Here is a 22608-nt window from a genome sequence, read left to right on the forward strand (position 1 = left end):
TCCAAATGGACAAGGGGCCGAAGCGAACTGCCAAACTGGTTACAAAGTGGCTTAAGGATAACAAAGTCAATGTTTTGGAGTGGCCATCACAAAACCCTGATCTCAATCCCTTTGAAAATTTATGGACAAAGCTGAAAAGACTACCTAAAAACATGGCTCAGTTACACCAGTTCTGTCAGGAGGAATGGGCCCAAATTTCTACTAACTATTGTGAGATGCTTGTGGAAGGATATCCAAAACTTTGGACCCAATCCATACAGTTTAAGGGCAATGGTATCAAATACTAATGAATGTAAACTTTTAACTTTGCCAAAAGTAATAAAAATACCTTAAAACATTCTTTTTTTCACATTATTTTGGAATTTAGCACATATCAATAATGTTGGTAATCCTAATTGACCTAAAACAGGAAAGGTTTATTTTTATTTCATGTCAGATAGTGAGAAAAACATGCAGATGTGTCTTTTTAGGTGGAGGATGTAAACTTCTGGTTTCAACTGTAGCCCTTTCAAAGACAAGTCCAGCAATAATTTACTGGCCAGTCAGTTCCTCTGTTTGGGTATGATTCCACTTGCGTATGAGTCGTGCGAGTCTTGCATTTGTAACACCTGGCACTGCTGCACAATCTCCTGACAGGAGCGGGTCGGCCGCATGTATTTCCAAGCAGCAGAGGCGTTACTGTCAGGGGACTGTGCGTCATGCTGGGTGATACCGATGCGAGACTTGCACAACTCATACGCAAGTGGAATCATACCCTACAGAGAAATCAGTGTGTGATGATATGCAAAAGAGATTAATGAGCTATGGTACATCTAAAGTTTGTTACTTCATCTCTATTCCCCACCCAGCACCGCCTCCTCCTACCGCTTGTCTCACAGACTCTATGCTGTGTGACTTTAGGCAAAGGAGGTGTCAGTCAAGCAGTAACAGAGCTGCAGTGACAAAGGCTTCAGATCTACAGCCTCATTTGCATATCAATTCAAACGCGGATTTCTCAGTAATGGATTGACTGTAGAAATTGGAGATGAAGGGTTAAAAGCTGCGCTGCTGTCCACGAGGAAAATACTGTTACTTGAAAGAGTGATTTTATTCGTGATTCAGAGTTGAAAACTCCATCAGGATGATCACCCATGGGAGTGTATCATCAGAAAATGACGTAGTGTGTGTCTCATATTCATATTCTAGGAGCGCACTGCTCCCCAGCCACTCGACTTCCTGCTAGCTGGAAATAGTGTCCTGGTTGATTGACAGTTTAGACTAGTGGCATAATTGCGCTGCTGGCCTGAACTGTGGGTGTTCAATGTGACAAGCTTAGGCAGCTTTGCCTCCGCGGTAGTGGTGGAGTGTATGGTACTGAAGCAGGTAGAATCCAACCAGTTTCAAAGCAGTGCTTACAAGATCTGTAGCAAAGAGCTTGCATGTGCTGTACTGTGCTTAGGAGACGGACCACCTCTGACAGACTACAGTGGTAGCCAATAAATCAAGTTAATAGGTTAAATGTATTAAAAAAACATATTTTGTAATTAATTTTTAATTGAATAAAAAAAACAAACAAAAAAAAACAAACCTAAAATCTTGCACTTTGACTCTGGCCACTGAGGCTTATAATAGGCTACAGTTCATACTCCAGACAAATCACTTTTCAGCAGAGATCTCATCATTATCACTGGCAGGATGACATTGAAAGCTAGCACCTATAAATACATAACATAGGACCAGATATTTGACAGTGGTCTCCTTGCGCAATGACTTCTGCACAGATTACAGAGGATGCCTGGACCACTCTACCATAGAAGTTAATGAACATCTACAACTACTTTTTCCTATGGTCCATGTAGTTGCTGTGAAATTTTTAAAGGCAGATTCATAAAGTTTACTCCAGAAATCTGGGGTAATAGATTCAAAAAGTTGCAAACTCTTTTGCACAACTAGGCATTCTGCTAAAATGTAGTGAGTTTTGCCATGCCAGTTTAAGTCCACTCTGCTGAAATGGGCAGAACTGGAGGAGAGCCAGTACGGACAGGACCACAGCTACACCCACCCAATCCATCAAATGTGTCTCACTGCAGCAGCATTTATGGTGTGGAAAACGTAGTGTACGCCACTAATAAGAGGTGCCAAATTCATTAAATGGCGTGCATCTCTTGATGAATTTGGCACTGTATAGTGAAGGAAGACTGATGTAGCTTCAGCTATATGTCAATTTTGATGAATATTTCCCAAATTGTCTCTCAACAATATTGACTAAGCTCAAGCAAGATGGCCATCTCCATAAGACACTAAGAGAATACCATAAAAAACCTCAAACAGAAAAGAAACCCAATCAGAAAGAAAGAATACAGTGCCTTGCGAAAGAATTCGGAATTTTTCAACCTTTTCCCACATTTCAGGCTTCAAACCTAAAGATAAAAATTTCAATGTTATGGTGAAGAATTAACAACAAGTGGGACACAAGTGTGAAGGTGAACGAAATTTATTATTTTTAAAAAATAACTGAAAATTGGGGCGTGCAATATTATTCGTTTTCTTTAAGTTAATACTTTGTAGCGCCACCTTTTGCTGCAATTACAGCTGCGTGCCGCTTGGGTTATGTCTCTATCAGTTTTGCACATCGAGAGACTGAAATTTTTGCCCATTCTTTTGCAACCAGCTGAAGCTGAGTGAGGTTGGATGGAGAGCGTTTGTGAACAGCAGTTTTTATCTCTTTCCACAGATTCTTGATTGCAATCAGGTCTGGACTTTGACTTGGCCATTCTAACACCTGGATACGTATATTAGTGAAACATTCCATTGTAGATTTTGCTTTATGTTTGGAATCATTGTCTTGTTGAAAGACAAATTTCCGTCCCAGTCTTAGGTCTTTTGCAGACTCCAACAGGTTTTCCTTCAAGAATGGTCCTGCATTTGGCTCCATCCATCTTCCCATCAATTTTTACCATCTTCCCTGTCCCTGCTGAAGAAAAGCAAGAACAAATCATGATGCTGCCATCACCATGTTTGACAGTGGGGATGGTGTGTTCAGGGTGATGAGCTGTGTTGCTTTTCCACCAAACATATCGTTTCGCATTGTGCCCAAATAGTTTGATTTTGGTTACATATGACCAGAGCACCTTCTTCCATATGTTTGGCGTGTCTCCCAGGTGGCTTGTGGCAAACTTTAAACGACACTTTTTATGGATATCTTTGAGAAATGGCTTTCTACTTGCCACTCTTCCATAAAGGCCAGATTTGTGCAGTGTACGACTGATAGTTGTCCTATGGACAGACACTCCCACCTCAGCTGTAGATCTCTACAGTTCATCCAGAGTGATCATGGGCCTCATGGTTGCATCTCTGATCAGTCTTCTCCTTGTTTGAGATGAATGTTTGGATGGACGGCCGGGTCTTGGTAGATTTGCAGTGGTACAATACTCCTTCCATTTCAATATGATCGCTTGCACAGTGCTCCTTGGGATGTTTAAAGTTTTGGAGATGTTTTTGTAACCAAATCCGGCTTTAAACTTGTCCACAACAGTATCACGGACCTGCCTGTTGTGTTCCTTGGTCTTCATGATGCTATCTGCACTTTAAAAGAACACTGAGACTATGACAGAGGAGGAGCATTTATACGGAGACTTGAATACACACAGGTGGCTTAGATTTATCATCATCAGTGATTTAGGACAACATTGGATCATTCAGAGATCCTCAATGAACTTCTGGAGGGAGTTTGTGTGATGCCCTGGCCGGGCCAGGTAGTCACAGATAGGCCCCTACACAACACCTTCCCTGACAGGTGACATCAGCCAACCATAAAACCCTAGTCACCCCCCTAGGGCTTGATAGACACACCAGGGGGTGGAACCAGGCGGTTGGAAGACACCCACCTAGGAGTTTTAGACAGCCCGGGGCGGGGAAAACAACAGTTCAGTTTCAGTTCAGTTGTAGAGTTCAAGGAGAGTGGAAGTCAGGCTAGTGTCTGAGGCCTGAAGCAAACTAACAGGTACCAGGGTAGGAGCCCTGGTGCCTTTGGCTAGGAGGCAGACGGCGGCCTCCGTCTGCAGGAGCCGGGAAGACGGCTCGGTGGAATCGAGGTGGACCGGGACAGGGTAGTGGCCCGCCGGTACCGACCCGGGGAACCGACTCGGAAATCGGAGAACACAGGGGGGTACTCAGACCCTGAAACTAGGCCCAGAAGCTACTGGAACTAGTTAATTAACTGATTGAGGCCAGGACTAGAGATCCTGTCCCACCCAAAGTCCCGATTGAAGGCAACAGCCCACCGAGGGGGATAAGAAGGTCACTGTCAAGGCTCAGAGGTCCCACGGGCCAGCGTCTGCGGGCAAGGGCTCCTTAGGCCACATCCAGCCAGGAGCGGACTCCTGAAGTTGCAAGCACAGGCAGTCCACCATTCTAAAAAAAGTGCAGGAGAAAGACAGAGACCACCAGCCGGGTGGGGGAACCAGAACGCAGCCGGCTGCGGGCACCGACCACCATCACCTTGGTTTACCAGAGACTCGTGTGTTTTCTTTATAGTGAGTACACTAATACCCTGCGGTCGCCCATCTCCCTGCACCACCAACCCCAACGGGTCCCGGGGCCACCATCCCTGCCCATGGAGGGGTTAACAACTTGCTGCAAAACATCTCCCCCAGGTGACCCGTAACTACAGCGGTGGTGTCCAATATCACCACATACCGTGGGTGGAGTCACGAACCTAGTACAGCCCAGCCCGTACATATACGTCCACCACCGCCCGACCCTTTTCATTCGGAGTGTCCGCGGGATCCCCCAGGTCAGGAGACCCTCGAGCCACCCACCGGAAGGTCCGGACCTGAGCAGCAGCAGCCTGCTGGCACGGGGGCGGCACATTTGCTGCACTGAAAGTAAAGGGGCCGAATAATATTGCATGTCCCACTTTTCAGTTATTTATTTTTTTTAAAGTTTAAAATAAGCAAATTTCATTCAACTTCACAATTGTTGTTGATTCTTCACCATAACATTAAAATTTTTATCTTTATGTTTCAAGCCTGAAATGTGGGAAAAGGTTGAAAAATTCAAGGTAGCCGAATACTTTTACAAGGCACTGTATGTATCACCATCCTGTTCTCACATTCTCGAGGATACATAGGAGATTTCAGCTTTTTACTCTTTTCAGTTGACAATTTTGAGCATGAATAATGGGAGATCATCATTCTGGTTACTGGAGTTCACTGAAAGTATAATGTGAATTGTTACCTGTTAGCAGCTCTTGTACTAATCCATAGTTGAAGCCTGTATCATAATCTACTAGTGATGAGCAGTTGACTGCTCAGACAGACTGGACTTGAGTACCCGAGTATAATGGAAGTCAATGCGGGACTACAGCATTTTTCCAGGACATCTGGATAAAAAACTCAAGTCCCCCATTGACTTCCATTATACTCGGGTACTCAAGTTGAGCCCGTCCAAGCATCCAACTGCTCATTACGAATACAGAACACTCAAGCATGGTACGGTTCGCTCACTACTATTAATCTAGATATGCATCCACAAATCTACCAGCTTCAGGGCTATAATTCCCAGAATCCTTTTGCTGGCTAAACGGCTTGTTCTGGTGATTTGCATTCTGGACTAGCTGAGCAGTAATGAAACGCAGAAAAGTGCAACTGCCCCACTGCATCCTACAAGCTCAGCTATGCTGATATGAATCGGTTAGTGCATGTAATAACAACCTGGAGCACTGTGAATGCATCTGATCAGGAAAGTAATCCTTGACTAGTACTAAGGTCCAGTCACACTAAAGGCCCCGTCACACTAAGCAACATCGCTAGCAACATCGCTGCTAACGAACAACTTTTGTGACGTTGCTAGTGATGTTGCTGTGTGTGACATCCAGCAACAACCCGGCCCCTGCTGTGAGGTTGTTGTTGAATGTCCTGGGCCATTTTTTAGTTGTTGCTCTCCCGCTGTGAAGCACAGATCGCTGTGTGTGACAGCGAGACAGCAACAACTAAATGTGCAGGCAGCAGGAGCCGGCTTCTGCGGAGGCTGGTAACCACAGTAAACATCGGGTAACCAAGAAGCCCTGTCCTTGGTTACCCGATATTTACCTTTGTTACCAGCCTCCGCCGCTCTCACTGTCAGTGCCGGCTCCTGCTCTGTGCACATGTAGCTGCAGGACACATCGGGTTAATTAAATAAGCATATTGCTTATGAATAAGGAGTCTGTTCTTCTCCGAAACGCGTTAAGCGTATTTATACTCTGCACTTGGTCAGATTTTTCATTTTATGAATTTTGAATAAAGAAAATATTTTTACTACATCGGTGCTGGATTCTCTCTCCTCCCTTGTTCCTCTTGATGGTACAGATTACTCAGCTGTGGAAGCCAAATCATTTGTTACTTGCACCGGACCAGAGGCTGGAGATACCTGCTCTAGAGTGGTGAGCTGAACATATATTTATTTGTGTTATAGAGACAGACCAGGTACAGAAGCCTGAAGGAGCCATAGTAACCTCTTTTCTAAACCAGCAAAGCATTGGAGCACTGCATAATGGATAATGCAGAGTCATGGTTTTCACATAAGCAGCCATTTTGTGACCACCTATAATTAGGACACCAGATTTACTGTCCGAGATTTAGTACGGACACAATCTGGGTCTTCTGTGAGTTTATACATGTACATATTTATATAGTCATATACAACATACACACACATACAGACACATAGTAAAAACAATGTTCTTTAGAATTACTCTTCTATAAATCACTTGTAAGGCCACATCTGGAATATGGGATCCAGTTTTGGGCTCCACATTTATTTTAGAAAGGAAATTCAAAAGGTAGAGTCAGTACAAAGGCGGGCAACTAGACTACTACAAGGAATGGAAGGCCTCCCATATGCTGAGAGAGTGAAAAGTTGGATTTGTTTAGTTTAGAAAAAAGACGTCTCTAAGGAGATCTCACTTATATGTAATAAATACATGTGTGGTCAATATAAAGGACTGACACATGACTTATTCCTTCCAAAGACCACACTAAGACCCGGAGGGCATACACTGCGAGTGGAAGAAAGGCGATTCGAGTAGCTAAATAGGAAAGGGTTCTTTACAGTTAGAGCAGTCAGACTGTGGAATGCCCTACCACAAGAGGAAGTAATGGTAGACACTATAACAGCTTTTTAAAAAAAAAAAAAAAAAAAAGGCTGGATGATTTCCTCAGTACATACTAAATGATTCAGTGACAAAATGTATAATTGGTGGAGGAAGGTTGAACTAGATGGACATAGGTCTCTTTTCAACCTATGTAACTATGTAATAACGTTCTAATTAAACTACGCAGATTAGCTAAAAACTATTTACAATTCTGATTGGTCCAGGTAACTGTACATCTAGCGGTGGGTAATGTGTAACATGACATCACAGCACATTGCTGCACTTCTTCCATTGTGTTTTTCACGGTGCACAACCGTATGAAGCTTATGAGCAAGACCCGTAATTTTGCTAGATATACAGGCACCAAGACTCCTCTGATTGATGAATCATTGTCTTACGTGTTTGAATGTGAACAGTTTCCTACATGTACATGACAGCTAGGGGAAGTAAGCAATGAACAAAGCCAATAAGGAAGAGACACACAAGTAATTAAGGGACTCCTCATTATCACTCACTCTTCCTCCCTCAGGAGCACATCCTTTGGGAGCGCTCCTGTAATTCATTCTTATGTTGCACCTCATAGCAAGGGAAGGAGCTGCATAAGCTCAACTAGATTCACTTTTTACACGTTCTGAGACCATCAGTAGATCTTTATGACATTTTTTGGGGAAAGGTAACGAGTAGGAAAACCCATGTCAGGTTTTACAATAGCTATTTTTTCCATGCTGTTATTATACTTAATGATTCTCTAAATACTGCAGTCCCTCAATCAGATCATACAAAGGTTTGACATTCCTAGACATCACAGATTATGGCCATGATTAATTCTTAAGAAGTAAGATGCACCTAATTTATTGAGCGGCACATGTATTAATGTATTAGATGAATCTTATAATTGGCATGTGCCTCATATTGCCTCGCCAGAAATGTTGCTCCAATTAGGAGCTAAAATACATTTCTGGAGTAAGTTATGCCACTAACGTGTTGTAACGTTTGAAGAATTTGTCAGGCCAGCTGCGCCACACCCCATTTCACCCAAGCTTGACCCCTTCGGTAGATCTAGCCAAAGCTGTAAAATATTTGTGCAACTCCAAGCTGTGCAGAAATTTTACGATTTTCCAATGTGTTTTTACACTAGAATTCTGGCAAAATTACTTTTATGAATCAGGGTTAAATGGACCCAATGACATTTTGCGGTCTTATTTACAGTGCACCCCTACAGCAGGTTTTCAATGTGATTTTTGGCCACAAATCTTCTACAGGTCAAAACTTGTTTCACCTGGAGAAGTCGTGCAAGATTTCCATCGACTAGTTACAGTGTCTCTTAGGCTCAGTGCACATGGCTGTATTTTCTCCATCCGAGAAAAATAGTCCTATTATGCTGATTAGACTCAGAAATTTCTCCATGTTCTCCATTCTATCAGTCCATGAAAATTGGATCGCATTGAGATGTCATGTAAGTGTGGTCCAATTTTTTTTTCCAAGAACCCATAGACTTGAATAGCCAAATGCCATCAGATTCTCAGAGGCAAATGCCTGCTTCACACGCTTCAATAAATCTTTCAATCCGTCGTCGGGGTCAAGTTGTAAGTGACGCACATCCGGCATTGTTCGTGACGTATTTGCGTGTGACACCTACGTGCGATCAAGATTGCCCACAAATACGGTGATCGCATACACGTCGTTTATTCCTCATACATTGGACGTTTTGTTGTACGAACCTAGTCAATTGAAACGTGTGACATCCCTCATACGATTTTGATGTCTGAGGCTATGTGTGCAGGTGTGCGCTCTGCACCGCAGCTTAAAAAAGGTCCCCTTCAGAGCGCAGCTGAAAAGCTGCGTTCTGAAGCGCCTCACAATGTCTGTCATTCACTAATCTCTGTCAGTCGGTCACTATCTCTGTCCCTCTCTCTGTTCATGTCAGTCTATCCCTCTTACCCCCTCTCTCATACTCACCGATCCCCATTCACCGGCGCGGCGCTGCACGGCTTTCTCACTGCTCCGGCGGCTTTTACTATTTTGAAAAAGCCGGCCGCCAGATTTAAACAATCTCGTATTCCCTGCTTTCCCCGCCCACCGGCGCCTATGATTGGTTGCAGTGAGACACGCCCCCACGCTGAGTGACAGGTGTCTCACTGCAACCAATCACGGCAGCCGGTGGGTGTGTCTCTACTGTGCAGTGAAATAAATAAATAATTTAAAAAAACGGCGTGCGGTCCCCCCCCAATTTTAAAACCAGCCAGATAAAGCCATACGGCTGAAGGCTGGTATTCTCAGGATGGGGAGCTCCACGTTATGGGGAGCCCCCCAGCCTAACAATATCAGCCAGCAGCCGCCCAGAATTGCCGCATATATTAGATGCGACAGTTCTGGGACTGTACCCGGCTCTTCCCGATTTGCCCTGGTGCGTTGGCAAATCGGGGTAATAAGGAGTTAATGGCAGCCCATAGCTGCCACTAAATCCTAGATTAATCATGTCAGGCGTCTCCCCGAGATACCTTCCATGATTAATCTGTAAATTACAGTAAACACACACACGAAAAATCCTTTATTAGAAATAAAAAACACAAACATATATACCCTGGTTCACCACTTTAATAAGCCCGAAAAAGCCCTCCATGTCCGGCGTAATCCAGGATGGTCCAGCGTCGCTTCCAGCTCTGCTGCATGGAGGTGACCGGAGCTGCAGAAGACACAGCCGCTCCTGTCACCTCCACGCAGCAACAAAGGTGAGATGAGTAGCGCGATCAGCTGAGCTGTCACTGAGGTTACCCGCTGTTACTGGATACAGCGGTGGCCGCGGGTAACCTCAGTGACAGCTCAGCTGATCGTGCTTACTCACCTCATTTGCTGCGTGGAGGTGACAGGAGCGCCGGTCACCTCCATGCAGCAAAGCTGGAAGTGACGCTGGACCATCCTAGATTACGCCGGACATGGAGGGCTTTTTCGGGCTTATTAAAGTGGTGAACCAGGGTATATGTTTGTGTTTTTTATTTCTAATAAAGGATTTTTTCGGGTGTGTGTGTTTATTTACTGTCACTTACAGATTAATCATGGAAGGTATCTCGGGGAGACGCCTGACATGCAGCTATGGGCTTCCAATAACTCCTTATTACCCCGATTGCCAAAGCACCAGGGCAAATCGGGAAGAGGCGGGTACAGTCCCAGAACTGTCGCATCTAATGTATGCGGCAATTCTGGGCGGCTGCTGACTGATATTGTTAGGCTGGGGGGCTCCCCATAATGTGGAGCTCCCCATCCTGAGAATACCAGCCTTCAGCCGTATGGCTTTATCTGGCTGGTTTTAAAATTGGGGGGGACCGCACGCCGTTTTTTTAAAATTATTTAATTATTTATTTCACTGCACAGTATAGACACGCCCACCGGCTGCTGTGATTGGGTGCAGTGAGACACCTGTCACTCAGCGTGAGGGCGTGTCTCACTGCAACCAATCATAGGCGCCGGTGGGCGGGGAAAGCAGGGAATACGAGATTGTTTACTGGGTGGCCGGCTTTTTCAAAATAGTAAAAGCCGCTGCAGCAGTGTGAACGCCGTGCAGCGCCGCGGCGATGATCGGGGACCGGTGAGTATGAGAAAGGACTGCTCAATTCAGTTACTCAGGAGTTTAGCGGTCACCGGCGAGTCCTTCACGGGTGACCGCTAATCAGGACGCGACACACCGACAGAGCCGCAGCATGACAATGAAGTCGGGTGAAGTTAACCCGAGTTCATTCTGATCGTGCGGCTCTGTCTGTGTCTGCTGTCATCTGCCATTCAGCTCTGCTACATGGCTGTCTGTGTCTGCTGTTAGTGGCCATGTAGCAGAGCTGAATGGCAGATGACATAGTAAAAACGCATCCCTACACATTACACACGCTTGGCAAGTCAATAATTTAAAAAAAAAAAAGGGTGCCCAATGCATACGTCACAGAACACATGATCTAAAGAATCACACACAAAATTGATCAATTTAACATAGACTACTAACGCACGTGTGACAGCAAATGAACGACCTACGTGCGATCTCATTAAACCGCATATGCGACCTGGGCGTGTCACATCGCATACGAGATCGCACACCTAATTGTAAGGTGTAAAGCTGGCTAAAGAGTGCATGCTTTTATTTTTTCCGTTGGAGCACTGCCTCAATTAATAACATCGGTCCAAGTGCAATCCGATGTTTTGATGGATGGCACTCGGCCAGAAAATACGGTTATCTGTACAAGCCCTTACTCAGCACATTCATGCATTGGTGAAGGAGCAACAGAAAATCAAACACTTCCTCCCTGTGACAATGGAGGACACACAAAAAAAACCTGTAATACTACCATATTTCCCTGAAAATAAGCCCTACCTTTTAAATAAGCCTTTGCAGGAATTTTCAGCCTTTTTGGCGTAAGGCTAAATATAAACCCTACCCCAAAAATAAGCCCTAGTCGTGGTTCAATAATGAGGTGTCCATGCAGCTAAAAAAGTTAAAGAAAGAATACTGCAGGACATTTCATTATAGAAAGCAGACAGATCCAAAAGAAAGAAAAAAGAAGAAAGAAGACCCTGCAATCATACTCATCAGAAGCCGACTGGGAGGACCCACATAGAACGCATCAAGGACCTGCGGTGGAACGCACACTTAGGTGCACTTTGCACACGACATCGCAGATGCGATGTCGGTGGGGTCAAATAGAAAGTGACGCACATCCGGCGTCGCAGTCGATATTGTAGGGTATAAATCCTTTTTGATACGATTAAGGAGCGCAAAAACGTCCAAATCGTATCATCATTGTGGCGTCAGTCGTTTCCATTATTTAGAAAGGACCGATGTTACGATGTTGTTCCTCGTTCCTGCGGCAGCACACATCGCTGTGTGTGAAGCCGCAGGAGCGAGGAACATCACACCTTACCTGCGTCCTGCGGCTCACGCCCGCTATGTGAAAGGACAGAGGTGGGCGGGATGTTTACGTCCCGCTCAGCTCCGCCCCTCCGCTTCTATTGGGCGCCTGCCGTGTGATGTCGCTATGACGCCGCACGACTCGCCCCCTTAATAAGGAGGCGGTTCGAAGGCCAGAGCGACGACGCAGGGCAGGTGAGTGCATGTGAAGCTGCCGTAGCGATAATGTTCGCTACGGCAGCTATCACCATGATATCGCAGCTGCGACGGGGGCGGGGACTATCGCGCTCGGCATCGCAAGCATCGGCTTGCGATGTCGTAGTGTGCAAAGTGCCCCTTACACAAATCAATCAGATCAAAAACCCACACACCTCAGATCGCACACTGACACACATAAGATCGCACACATCAGATCACACACCCGCATACATCAGATCGCACACCCGCACACATCAGATCACAAACCCGCACACATCAGATCCCACACATACACTAACCACATACAATGATGCTGATTGCTTATGGCCGGCAGGGGAAGCTGGGATGCAGTGTAGTGCAGCACAAAGACCTGCGGTGGAATGCACGGAGGACCTGCAGTGTAACGCATCGATGCATTCCACTGCTGGGGAGCATACCTGACGGGAGCACACACCGAAGATCTCAGGAGGACCTGTGGGCGATGCAAACATCGGGGTCTGGTAAGTATGAGTCTCCTGGAAAATGAAGTCTGCTTTTTGGGGGGGAAATTTACCCCTAACCGCGTTTCCCTGAGAATAAGCCCTACCCCAAAAATAAGCCATAACACATTTTTATAAGCCAAAAACAGTGTCTTATTTTCAGGGAAACATAGTAGATGCACATGTTTAGTATTTGCAGCAGATTTTTCTGCAGCAAAAAACAGTGTTGGCAGTAAAAACACTGCATAAATATGCATTTTCTGACATGTAATTAATGCAACCCTTCTGTTAATTGACAAAAGGCTACTTTACACGCAGCGACATCGCTAGCGATGTTGCTGGTGAAAGCACCCGCCCCCGTCGGTTGTGCATCACGGGCAAATCACTGCCCGTGGCGCACAACATCACTAAGACCCATCACACATACTTACCTGCCTAGCGACGTCGCTGTGGCCGGCGAACCGCCTTCTTTCTAAGGGAGCGGTTCGTTCGGCGTCACAGCGGCGTCACTAAGCGGCTGTCCAATAGAAGCGGAAAGGCAGAGATGAGCGCGCCGAACATCCCACCCACCTCCTTCCTTCCTTGCTCATTGCGGGTGGCCGCAGGTACGGTGATGTTCCTCGTTCCTGCGGTGTCACACATAGCGATGTGTGCTGCCGCAGGAACGACGAACAACCTGCGTCCTGCAACAACGCGTCAACGATCAACGATTAGGTGAGTAATTTTGATCGTTAACAGTCGTTCATGCGTTTCACATGCAACGACATCGCTAACGAGGCCGGATGTGCGTCACGAATTCCGTGACCCCAACGACATCTCGTTAGCGATGTCGCTGCGTGTAAAACCCGCTTAAGTCTTAACAGAAAATGTTCATTTCAAATTTGACAATAATTTAGGATAATACTTTATAAAAACTGTACCACTAAAAGAGATGTGAAGTGATAGTAATATTTTTAGAATCTTATACAAGTTAAAATACTAACCTGTTTGGATGGGATGTCGGTAACATAAACTGAAACTCAACTACACAAGTGTTGTCCTTTAGCTGTCGATGCTGCACGCTATTCAATTCATAAGCAATGTATGCCCGCCGCACATACACCTGAAAAAAAATAAAGTAAAATTGAATGAAGTAAAATGACAGAAGGCTAAAGGGTACTTTGCACACTACGACATCGCAGCTGCGATGTCGGTGGGGTCAAATCGAAAGTGACGCACATCCGGCATCGCTGTCAACATCGGAGTGTGTAAATCATTTTTGATACAGTTACCGAGCGCAAAAGCGTCAAAATCGTATGATCGGTGTAACGTCGGTCATTTACATAATTTTGGAAGGACCGATGTTACGATGTTGTTCCTCGTTCCTGCGGCAGCGCACATCGCTGTGTGTGAAGCCGCAGGAGCGAGGAACATCGCCTTACCTGCGTCTCGGCTGCAATGAGGAAGGAAGGAGGTGGGCGGGATGTTTACGTCCTGCTCATCTCCGCCCCCCTGCTTCTATTGGCCGCCTGCCGTGTGACGTCGCTGTGACGCCACACGACCCGCCCCCTTAGGAAGGAGGCGGATCGCCGGCCAGAGCGACGTCGCAGGGCAGGTAAGTGCATGTGAAGCTGCCGTAGCGAAAATATCGCTACGGCAGCTATCACAAGATATCGCAGCTGCGACAGGGGCGGGGACTATCGCGCTCGGCATTGCTACCATCGGCTAGCGATGTCATAGTGTGCAAAGTACCCCTAAGGGTCCCCAGCAATGTGTCATGACTAAGACCAGGAATCGCACGGCAAAACTACAAGTAGTTTTACAGTAAAATTACATTGCATTTCTGCTATCCTATGACTTACTACACAGAAAATACAAATAAGGTACATATTGTATCACACGGAATGCCATTCGGATCTGCACAGCAAAATACCTCAACAGCTACAGCTTGTTTGCACTTTGCATGCACTGAAACAGCTACTATGTGCTGTACAAACCAATGAGGGCGAAGAAGGAAGAACCAAAAGTTTTCATTCTTACCCAATCCACAAAGCCAGAGCTACCTGTGTACCCTACCTGTCTTCCTCCAAATGCATAGCCTAAACCCACCAGGATCAAACACGACTCTTCAACAAGATCAGGTAACATCTATTCAAAAACTGAAAGTCTTCAGTGGTTCATGCATTTTAATGGCCAATATCAAAAGATATCAACCATTGGGGACTCTCAGATTTGTCTTCTTTCTGTGCAGCCACCATATTTCTCAGTGACTAAGCTCTGTGAGTTTATTGGGCACAGCTCTTGGTAGCATAGTCTATTTTGTGCTACCAGTAAACCTGCTGCATTATACTAAATCAACAAGTATCGAGCCCATGGACACTAGATAGTACCACATCTATTCTGTATGCTTGCTGTAATTCTCTGTATCTGTATTTTTCTGTAGATATACACTGCACAGTAACACTTCTGTTCTGTATAATGTGGGTAATTCTCAGTATTAGTGATGGGCAGACCCAGACTGTAAAAGCACAGTTGAAAACGTAGACTAGTTTCGGACCAACGTCCAGATCTCTCAGGGAATTCCGGGTATTGATCCGGAAACTTGGGATATAAAAAAAAAAATAAAAACAAAGAAAATAAGAATGAATAAAATGTGTTATCCTATTCTCAGGCAAGAGTGAGTACCCCGGGATTTTTGTCAAAAACATTTCCTTTGATGAAGGGAACCAGGCCAGGATGCCCGATGTCACCACTATTGTTTAACTTGGCTATTGAACCACTGGCTAGACGTTTGAATGAGGGGGGGGTGGTTTGAAGGGATCAAGGTATGGAGGAAGTCATTGCACTCAGCCTTATTTGCTGACGATATAATCCTGTTCATGAGCAACTCTAAAACACAATTGAGTAGAGTCATAGAACAAATTGAGGAGTTTGTGAGGTTAGCAGGGTTTAGACTTAACAAAAACAAATGTGAAAATCTCTTCTTGGACGGAAAGAGAGCGGAGGGGGAGAGGGGTGCATTATGTGACATTCCAATAGCTAGAAATACAATTAAATACTTGGGAGTACAGGTTGGGAGGGATACTAAGACCATATATTAATTAAATTATTCCCCTTTGATCGAGAAAATTGAACGTGAACTGCAAGGTTGGGCAAATTTGCCGTTGACTCTTCTGGGAAGAAATCATCTAATAAAAATGATGAGCTTTTCCAAGCTTCTCTATCCAATGCAGACAATCCCATTGCTTCTTAAACACTCAGATGTGAACAGATTGACAAAAGCGTTCTCAAGTTTTTTGTGGAAGGGATATAGGCCGAGGATTAGTGCCAAAAAGCTAATGTTATCAACGGAAAATGGAAGGATCAGACTACCTAACATCAGGGGGTACAATTTGGCCTGTATCTTAAGACATATAGTCGAATGGATTAGATGAACAAGTAGGTATTCTGACTGGGATATAGAGGCTGAATTTTGTAAACCTTGGGACCTGAGTTCAATCCTACATACCTCCATTCCAAATTTGCCGCCCAACATTAAACACTCACTGATTTGTAGAGACACAGTGATGACTTGGAAGGCGGTTAGGAAAAAGTTTGCGTTAGCCTGGAACATCTCCAAATTCCTTAATATATGGGCTTGTCCTCACTTTCCACAGGGAAGGGAAAATTATCTCTTTAAAGAATGGAGGGAAAAAAGGATTGGAACTCTAAAAAACCTGATGCATGATACAGAACGGAGATGGATGACGTGTGAGAAGTTAAGAGCAAAGTATGACTTGTGCCCATTCCAGACTCTCCAGTTTGAACAGGTGAAACAAGGGATAATGAAGAAACTATACAACATAACGAATAACGAATGAGGCAAATCAGATGGATGCGATCATATTAAGGGACATCCATGCCACAAATATATCAAGTCTTTATGGAAATATGAGAGAAGTGTTAGTCCCTAACATATCAGGAAGAATGCTGGAAGGGTGGGCAAAGCAGTTGGGAGATCAAGAGGTGGAGAAGATTTTGAATGGTTGGAGGGTGATGAGAAAGAAAATTGTGAATGAGAACTTAAGAGATACCCAATTCAGGATCATACATAGAGCTATCTATGGATTTAATATACTGAATGTAAGACGTCCAGATAAGATGATGAGTTGTCCAAATTGTGGTATGGAAAAAACAGATCTATATCATGGGATATGGCAGTGCGAAAGGATTGAAAGATTTTGGAAACAAGTCCAAGGGGTAGTGAGGAAAATCTGGAATAGAAATGTAGAGTTGGATCCAATGGTCTGGTTATTTCACTATCAGCATCGGGAGGAGGGAGAGATAGGGGGAGACAAGTTACCGAATCTTTTCCATGATATAGCAATGATAAGTAAAAGGGCTATTCTTCAGAAGTGGCTGGTGAAGAAAATACCAACAAAAGAAGAACTTGTTAATCAATTGAAAAAAACGCTCATGTTGGAGGTGATGGTGGAGAGGTGTAAAGAAAGGATGACAGCAAAATTTTTCAATAAATGGAGAAAGTTCATAAGCGTTATATGTTCTAGAGAAGAAATAAAACAAATAATGTCCACATTTGTGTCTACGGAATGGTACATGAAGGAAGACCTGTCAGGGTCCCTGTGCGAGCTGAAAGTATAGTTGGCCAAATTCTGGGTTGTGTCGCATGGAGAGGGGAGGGGGGAATGGGAGGGATAGTGTTTACAAGTAATGTTTGTAACAAGTTATCAAGGAATGCTGAAGGGGGGTAGCGGAGACTGAATAATGGAAATATACATTGACAAAGAAGGGGAAGGAGCAAATTTGATGACAATACCAAATATTTGATCGATAAATTGTAGAGACTATGTTATTTGATATTTTAATTTGTTGACCCTTATTTTCTTCATTCTGTACCCTATTTTACCATTACAAGAAAAGAAATAAAAATTTGGTTTAAAAAAAAAAAAAAAAAAAAAGCGTTATCCTTACCGAGGCTCTGGCGCGGCTGTAACTGCTTCCTGGCTGCTCATTCCCTTCCAGGGCTGCTCATTACCTTAATTGCATCTGCACTGCTTTCCCTGCCCACCGGCATCTGTGATTGGTTGCAGTCAGACGCGCCCCCACTCAGAGTGTCTGACGCTTCTAATCACAGGCACTGTCTGAGAGTCTATATCGTACAGTAAAAATAAATTTAAAAAAATTGGTGTAGAGTCCTCTCATATTATGATATCCAGCACAGATAAAGCATATGGCTAACAGGCTGCAGTCCCCAGTCGTGCGCTTATCTTTGCTGTGTATAAAAATAGGAAGAACTGCAAGCGGCTGTTATTTAAATAGTTAAAAAAATGGTGTGCAGTAACCCCCAATTTTGATACGAAGCCAAGATAAATCCCAACAGCGGCGGGGCTTGAATTTTCAGGCTGGGGAGACCCATTCTTATTGGGCCCCCAGCCTAAAAATAGCAGCCTGCAGCAGCCCAGAATAGTCGCATCCAGATCTAGATGTGACAGTCCCAGAAGTTTACCGGGCTCTTTCTGATTGCCCTGGTGTGGTGGAAATCAGGGTAATAAGGAGTTAATGTCAATTCACAGCTGCCACTAAGCCCTATATTAGTAATGGAAGGAGTCTCTGAGATCCCCCTATTACTAATCTGTAAATGAAAGTAAACTCAAACACCGAAAAAGTCCTTTATTTGAAATAAAATACAAAAAATACCCTCTTTCACCAGTTTAACAACCCCCAAAACACCCCTGCAGGTCCGATGTAATCCACGAGAGGTCCCACAATGATTCCAGCTCTGATACATATGAAGCCACAGCGCACAATCATAGAACATGACTGCTGCTGTGGACTTCAGGAAGAAACTGAGCCACAGCGATCAGCGGTGTCGTCACTCGGGTAAGTTACAGTACTTCAGTAAACTCAGTGACCCTACTTGAGGTGAGGTCATTGACTTTATCGAGGTCATCTGAGGTCAGATTACCTGCGGTCAAAGATGGAGGGATGTAGGAATCTCCAGCTGTGCCCACAACTGACTGAAGGAACGTCACCGCTGATCACTGTGACTCAGTCTCTACCTGAAGTCCACAGCAGGCAGTCAGGTTCCATGATTGCGCGCTGTGACTTTAGATGTAGCATAGCTGAAATTGTCATATGACACTGTGTATTACGTCAGACGCGCAGGGGTGTTTTTGGGGTTAATAACATGATGAAAGAGGGTGTTTTATTGTATTTTATCTCAAATAAAACATTTTTTCGCTGTTTGTGTTTATTTACTTTCACTTACCGATTAGTATTTGGCAGGGTCTCATAGACCCCCTCATCACTAATCTAGGGCTTAGCAGCAGCTGTGATTAACCACTCACTACCCAGATTGCCACCGTACCAGGACAATCGGGAAGAGCCAGGTAAAGTGCTGGGATTGTCACATCTCATGGATGTGACAATTCTGGGCGGCTGTGCAGGCTGCTACTTTTAGTCTGAGGACGGCCTTAATAAGCATGGGTCTGCCCAGGTTGAAAATACCTGCCCCCAGCTGTTGTGCTTTTATCATGGCTAGGTATCAAAATTGGGGGGGGGGGGGACCGCATGCCGCTTTTTAAAATTATTCATTTGAATAATTAATCTTTAAAAAAGCCGTCTGCGGTATTTCTTATTTCAATGCACAGCCAAGATAAGCGCATGGCTGGGAGCTGCAGTCTGTAGCCATATATTTTATCTGTGCTGGATATCATAATATGGGGGACCCTACGCCAAATATTTTACTTATTTATTTATTTTTATATCACGATAGACACACACAGTGTCTGATTGGAAGCAGTCAGTTGACACGCTGGTGGTGCGTCTGGTTGCAACCAGTCACTGGTGGGCGGGGAAAGCAGTGCATATTCAATGATGGTAATGAGCAGCTCTGGAAGTGAATGAGCAGTCAGTTAGCAATTATAGCTCTGCCGGAGTCTTGGTAAGTACAGCCTGCTTTCTCCTATCCCCTATCCTTTCTACAACTATTTTTAATTGCTGGATTCTGGTCCCCATAGACTTATATGGGGACCGGCACCCAGCCGCCAGATATGCAGGATCAATTCCAGCCCAGAATCTGATTTTTTTTTTTTTTTTTTTAATCTGGTTAGGTCTGCTGGTCTTGGTTATCTGCGAGTCCGTCCATCACTACTCAGTATCTGTATTGTTCTGCATATATACACCACACAGTACCACTTCTTATGCCCTGTATACTGGTTGTAATTCTCAGTATCTGTATTATTCTATATAGAGGGGGTCAACTAAGTAATGAACACATGACCAATTTTTTAAGTAAATTTTAATATATAAAACGGTTTTATAAGCTATTATTTATTGGACACAGCGTCATCGACCTCATATAGTTTCTGCTTTAAATTCAATTTAAGGCACATATAACATGGTACTACACTGACCTTTGTGTGTCAGGTCTTGAAATGTTTTATGCTTTCATATAAACTGGCAATCATTATGATATATGTGTCCATCCATGTATATATTTTGCATACTGATTGAAGTTACATCTCCGTTCTTTGGGTGTTTTCTGGATATACCTCCTCTCAATGTATTTTATTACAAATTGTGATTTCAGGATGTAATTGTAGCAATAAAGGGGTTTGTGTTTTTAATATAAGAATATAGTACTCCAATCTGTGGTCACACAGGTTTTTTCTATTGTAGGAGTTTATTCCTAGACTATTCTTGCCCATAATTATAGAGGGGGGCAATGCAGCCATTTTGACAACATGCTTCCAAGCCACGATATATTGTTTTTGTCTAGTGAATATTGTTATAGTTGAATATATATAATATTTTTTTCTTTTGTTCAAGAATACATGTGGATTGTACTTATATTTGGGGGGGGGCTGATGAATTGCTGAAGGCCCCCACTCTCATAGGGGTCCCCAGCATTTCCATTTCGAGGTTAAAACTGGAAGGACCTTTGGTTACATCATAGCCATATATTTATTTGGCACCAAAGTAGTAGTGATACATTAAGTAAGAATTACACCCTTACTATATATACAGTGTGTCCACCCATAACCTGCCCACCGCCATTAATTTGAGAACGGCAGCAGCTATAGGCATAGAAGTGGTGTCTAGGTATAGTAAAGTAGCCATGCGCTACGCAATGAAACCATCTATAGCGCCACCTGGTGGAAAACAACGGAGTTAGCATTTTTATCTCGAAAACGGAACGACATAGAGAAAAAAAGGGAATTACAAAGTTGTAGGGCATCATCAGTTCAATAAGAATCGACACCTTGCTATGATTAGAACGTGTAAAACTCACAAGGCTGCGGACGTGAAGTGATACCTCATGGAGACCTTCCTACAAGTCATTGGGTATGGTGGCTGCGTGAATCGGCCTCCACGCTCACCTGATCTGACCCCATTGGACTTCTTTCTGTGAGGTCACATCAAACAGCAGATGTATGCGACCCCTCAACCAACATTGCAGGACCTACGACAACGTATCACAGATTCTTGTGCAAACGTGTCACCTACCATATTGCACAACGTGCAGCAAGATACAGTATGCTGTCCAGAGTTCAGATGTGCATTGCAGCTGACGGTGGCCACTTTGAGCATCAAAGTTAAATGAGCGCCATGTGTGTGACCAGCATTCAATGTTTTTGGGGGGGGGGATCATGGGTTTCATATAGCATTTCTGTATGCAAGGTGTCGATTCGTATTGAATTGATGATGCCCTACAATTTTTAAATTCACTAAAAATTGTCAAACATTTGTCTGCGAAATCCTCTGCAGCTCAAATTCATTTTGTATTTCCCCAGGTTTTGCTTCCATGGCAGTAGCGATAATGACAGTAAGGGGTATTTTGCATGCTGCGACATCGCTAGCCAATTGTAGCGATGCCGAGCGCGATAGTCCCCGCCCCCGTTGCAGATGCGATATCTTGTGATAGCTGCCATAGCGAACATTATCGCTATGGCAGCTTCACACGCACTTACCTGCCCTGCGTCGTCGCTCTGGCCGGCGACCCGCCTTCTTCCTAAGGGGGCGGGTCGTGCGGCATCACAGCATTGTCACATGGCAGGCGGTCAATAGAAGTGGAGGGGCGGAGATGAGCGGGACGTAAACATCCCGCCCACCTCCTTCCTTCCTCATTGCAGGCGAGACGCAGGTAAGGAGATGTTCCTCGCTCCTGCGGCTTCATACACAGCGATGTGTGCTGCCGCAGGAACGAGGAACAACATTGTACCTGTAGCTGCAGCGAAATTATGGAAATGAACGACACTACACAGATCACCGATTTTCGACGCTTTTGCAATCGTTTATCGGTGCTTCTAGGCTTTACACGTTGCGACGTCGTTACCAGCGCCGGATGTGCGTCACTTTCGATTTGACCCAGACGAGATCGCAGTAGCGATGTCGCAACGTGCAAAGTACCCCTAAGAGTCAATTTTGGCTGCGAGATAACCATGAACAAGTATTCCTACGAATGTTCGTTCACGATTATCTTACAGTATAAATAGGCTGCTCATCAGCCAATGAATAAGGAAAAATGCTCGTTCGTCAGGTGTAGTGATCTTTAAGGTACTGTCACACTAAGCAACATCGCTAGCAACATCGCTGCTGAGGCACAACTTGCTAGCGATGTTGCTTAGTGTGACATCCAGCAACAACCTGGCCCCTGCTGTGAGGTCGTTGGTTGTTGCTAAATGTCCTGGGCCATTTTTTAGTTGTTGCTCTCCTGCTGTGAAGCACACATCGCTGTGTGTGACAGCGACAGAGCAACAACTAAATGTGCAGGCAGCAGGAGCCGGCTTCTGCGGACACTGGTAACCACGGTAAACATCGGGTAACCAAGAAGCCCTTACCTTGGTTACCCGATATTTACCTTCGTCACCAGCGTCCGCCGCTCTCAGCTGCCAGTGCTGGCTCCTGCTCCTTGCACACATAGCCAGACTACACATCGGGTAATT

The 22608-nt window shown here is 44.6% G+C and overlaps 1 protein-coding gene across 1 annotated transcript in view; it reads right to left on the minus strand.

Moving 5' to 3' along the window:
- The window catches only part of ACACA (acetyl-CoA carboxylase alpha), a 776656-nt gene that overhangs the window by 499586 nt on the left and 254462 nt on the right, over positions 1-22608 (minus strand). Inside the window, exon 28 of the mRNA XM_075335853.1 lies at positions 13666-13784. Coding sequence (XP_075191968.1) covers positions 13666-13784 — 119 coding nt within the window. The remainder of the gene's footprint in view (positions 1-13665; positions 13785-22608) is intronic.

Source organism: Anomaloglossus baeobatrachus, chromosome 2 (assembly GCF_048569485.1).
Source record: "Anomaloglossus baeobatrachus isolate aAnoBae1 chromosome 2, aAnoBae1.hap1, whole genome shotgun sequence".
Taxonomy (NCBI): domain Eukaryota; kingdom Metazoa; phylum Chordata; class Amphibia; order Anura; family Aromobatidae; genus Anomaloglossus; species Anomaloglossus baeobatrachus.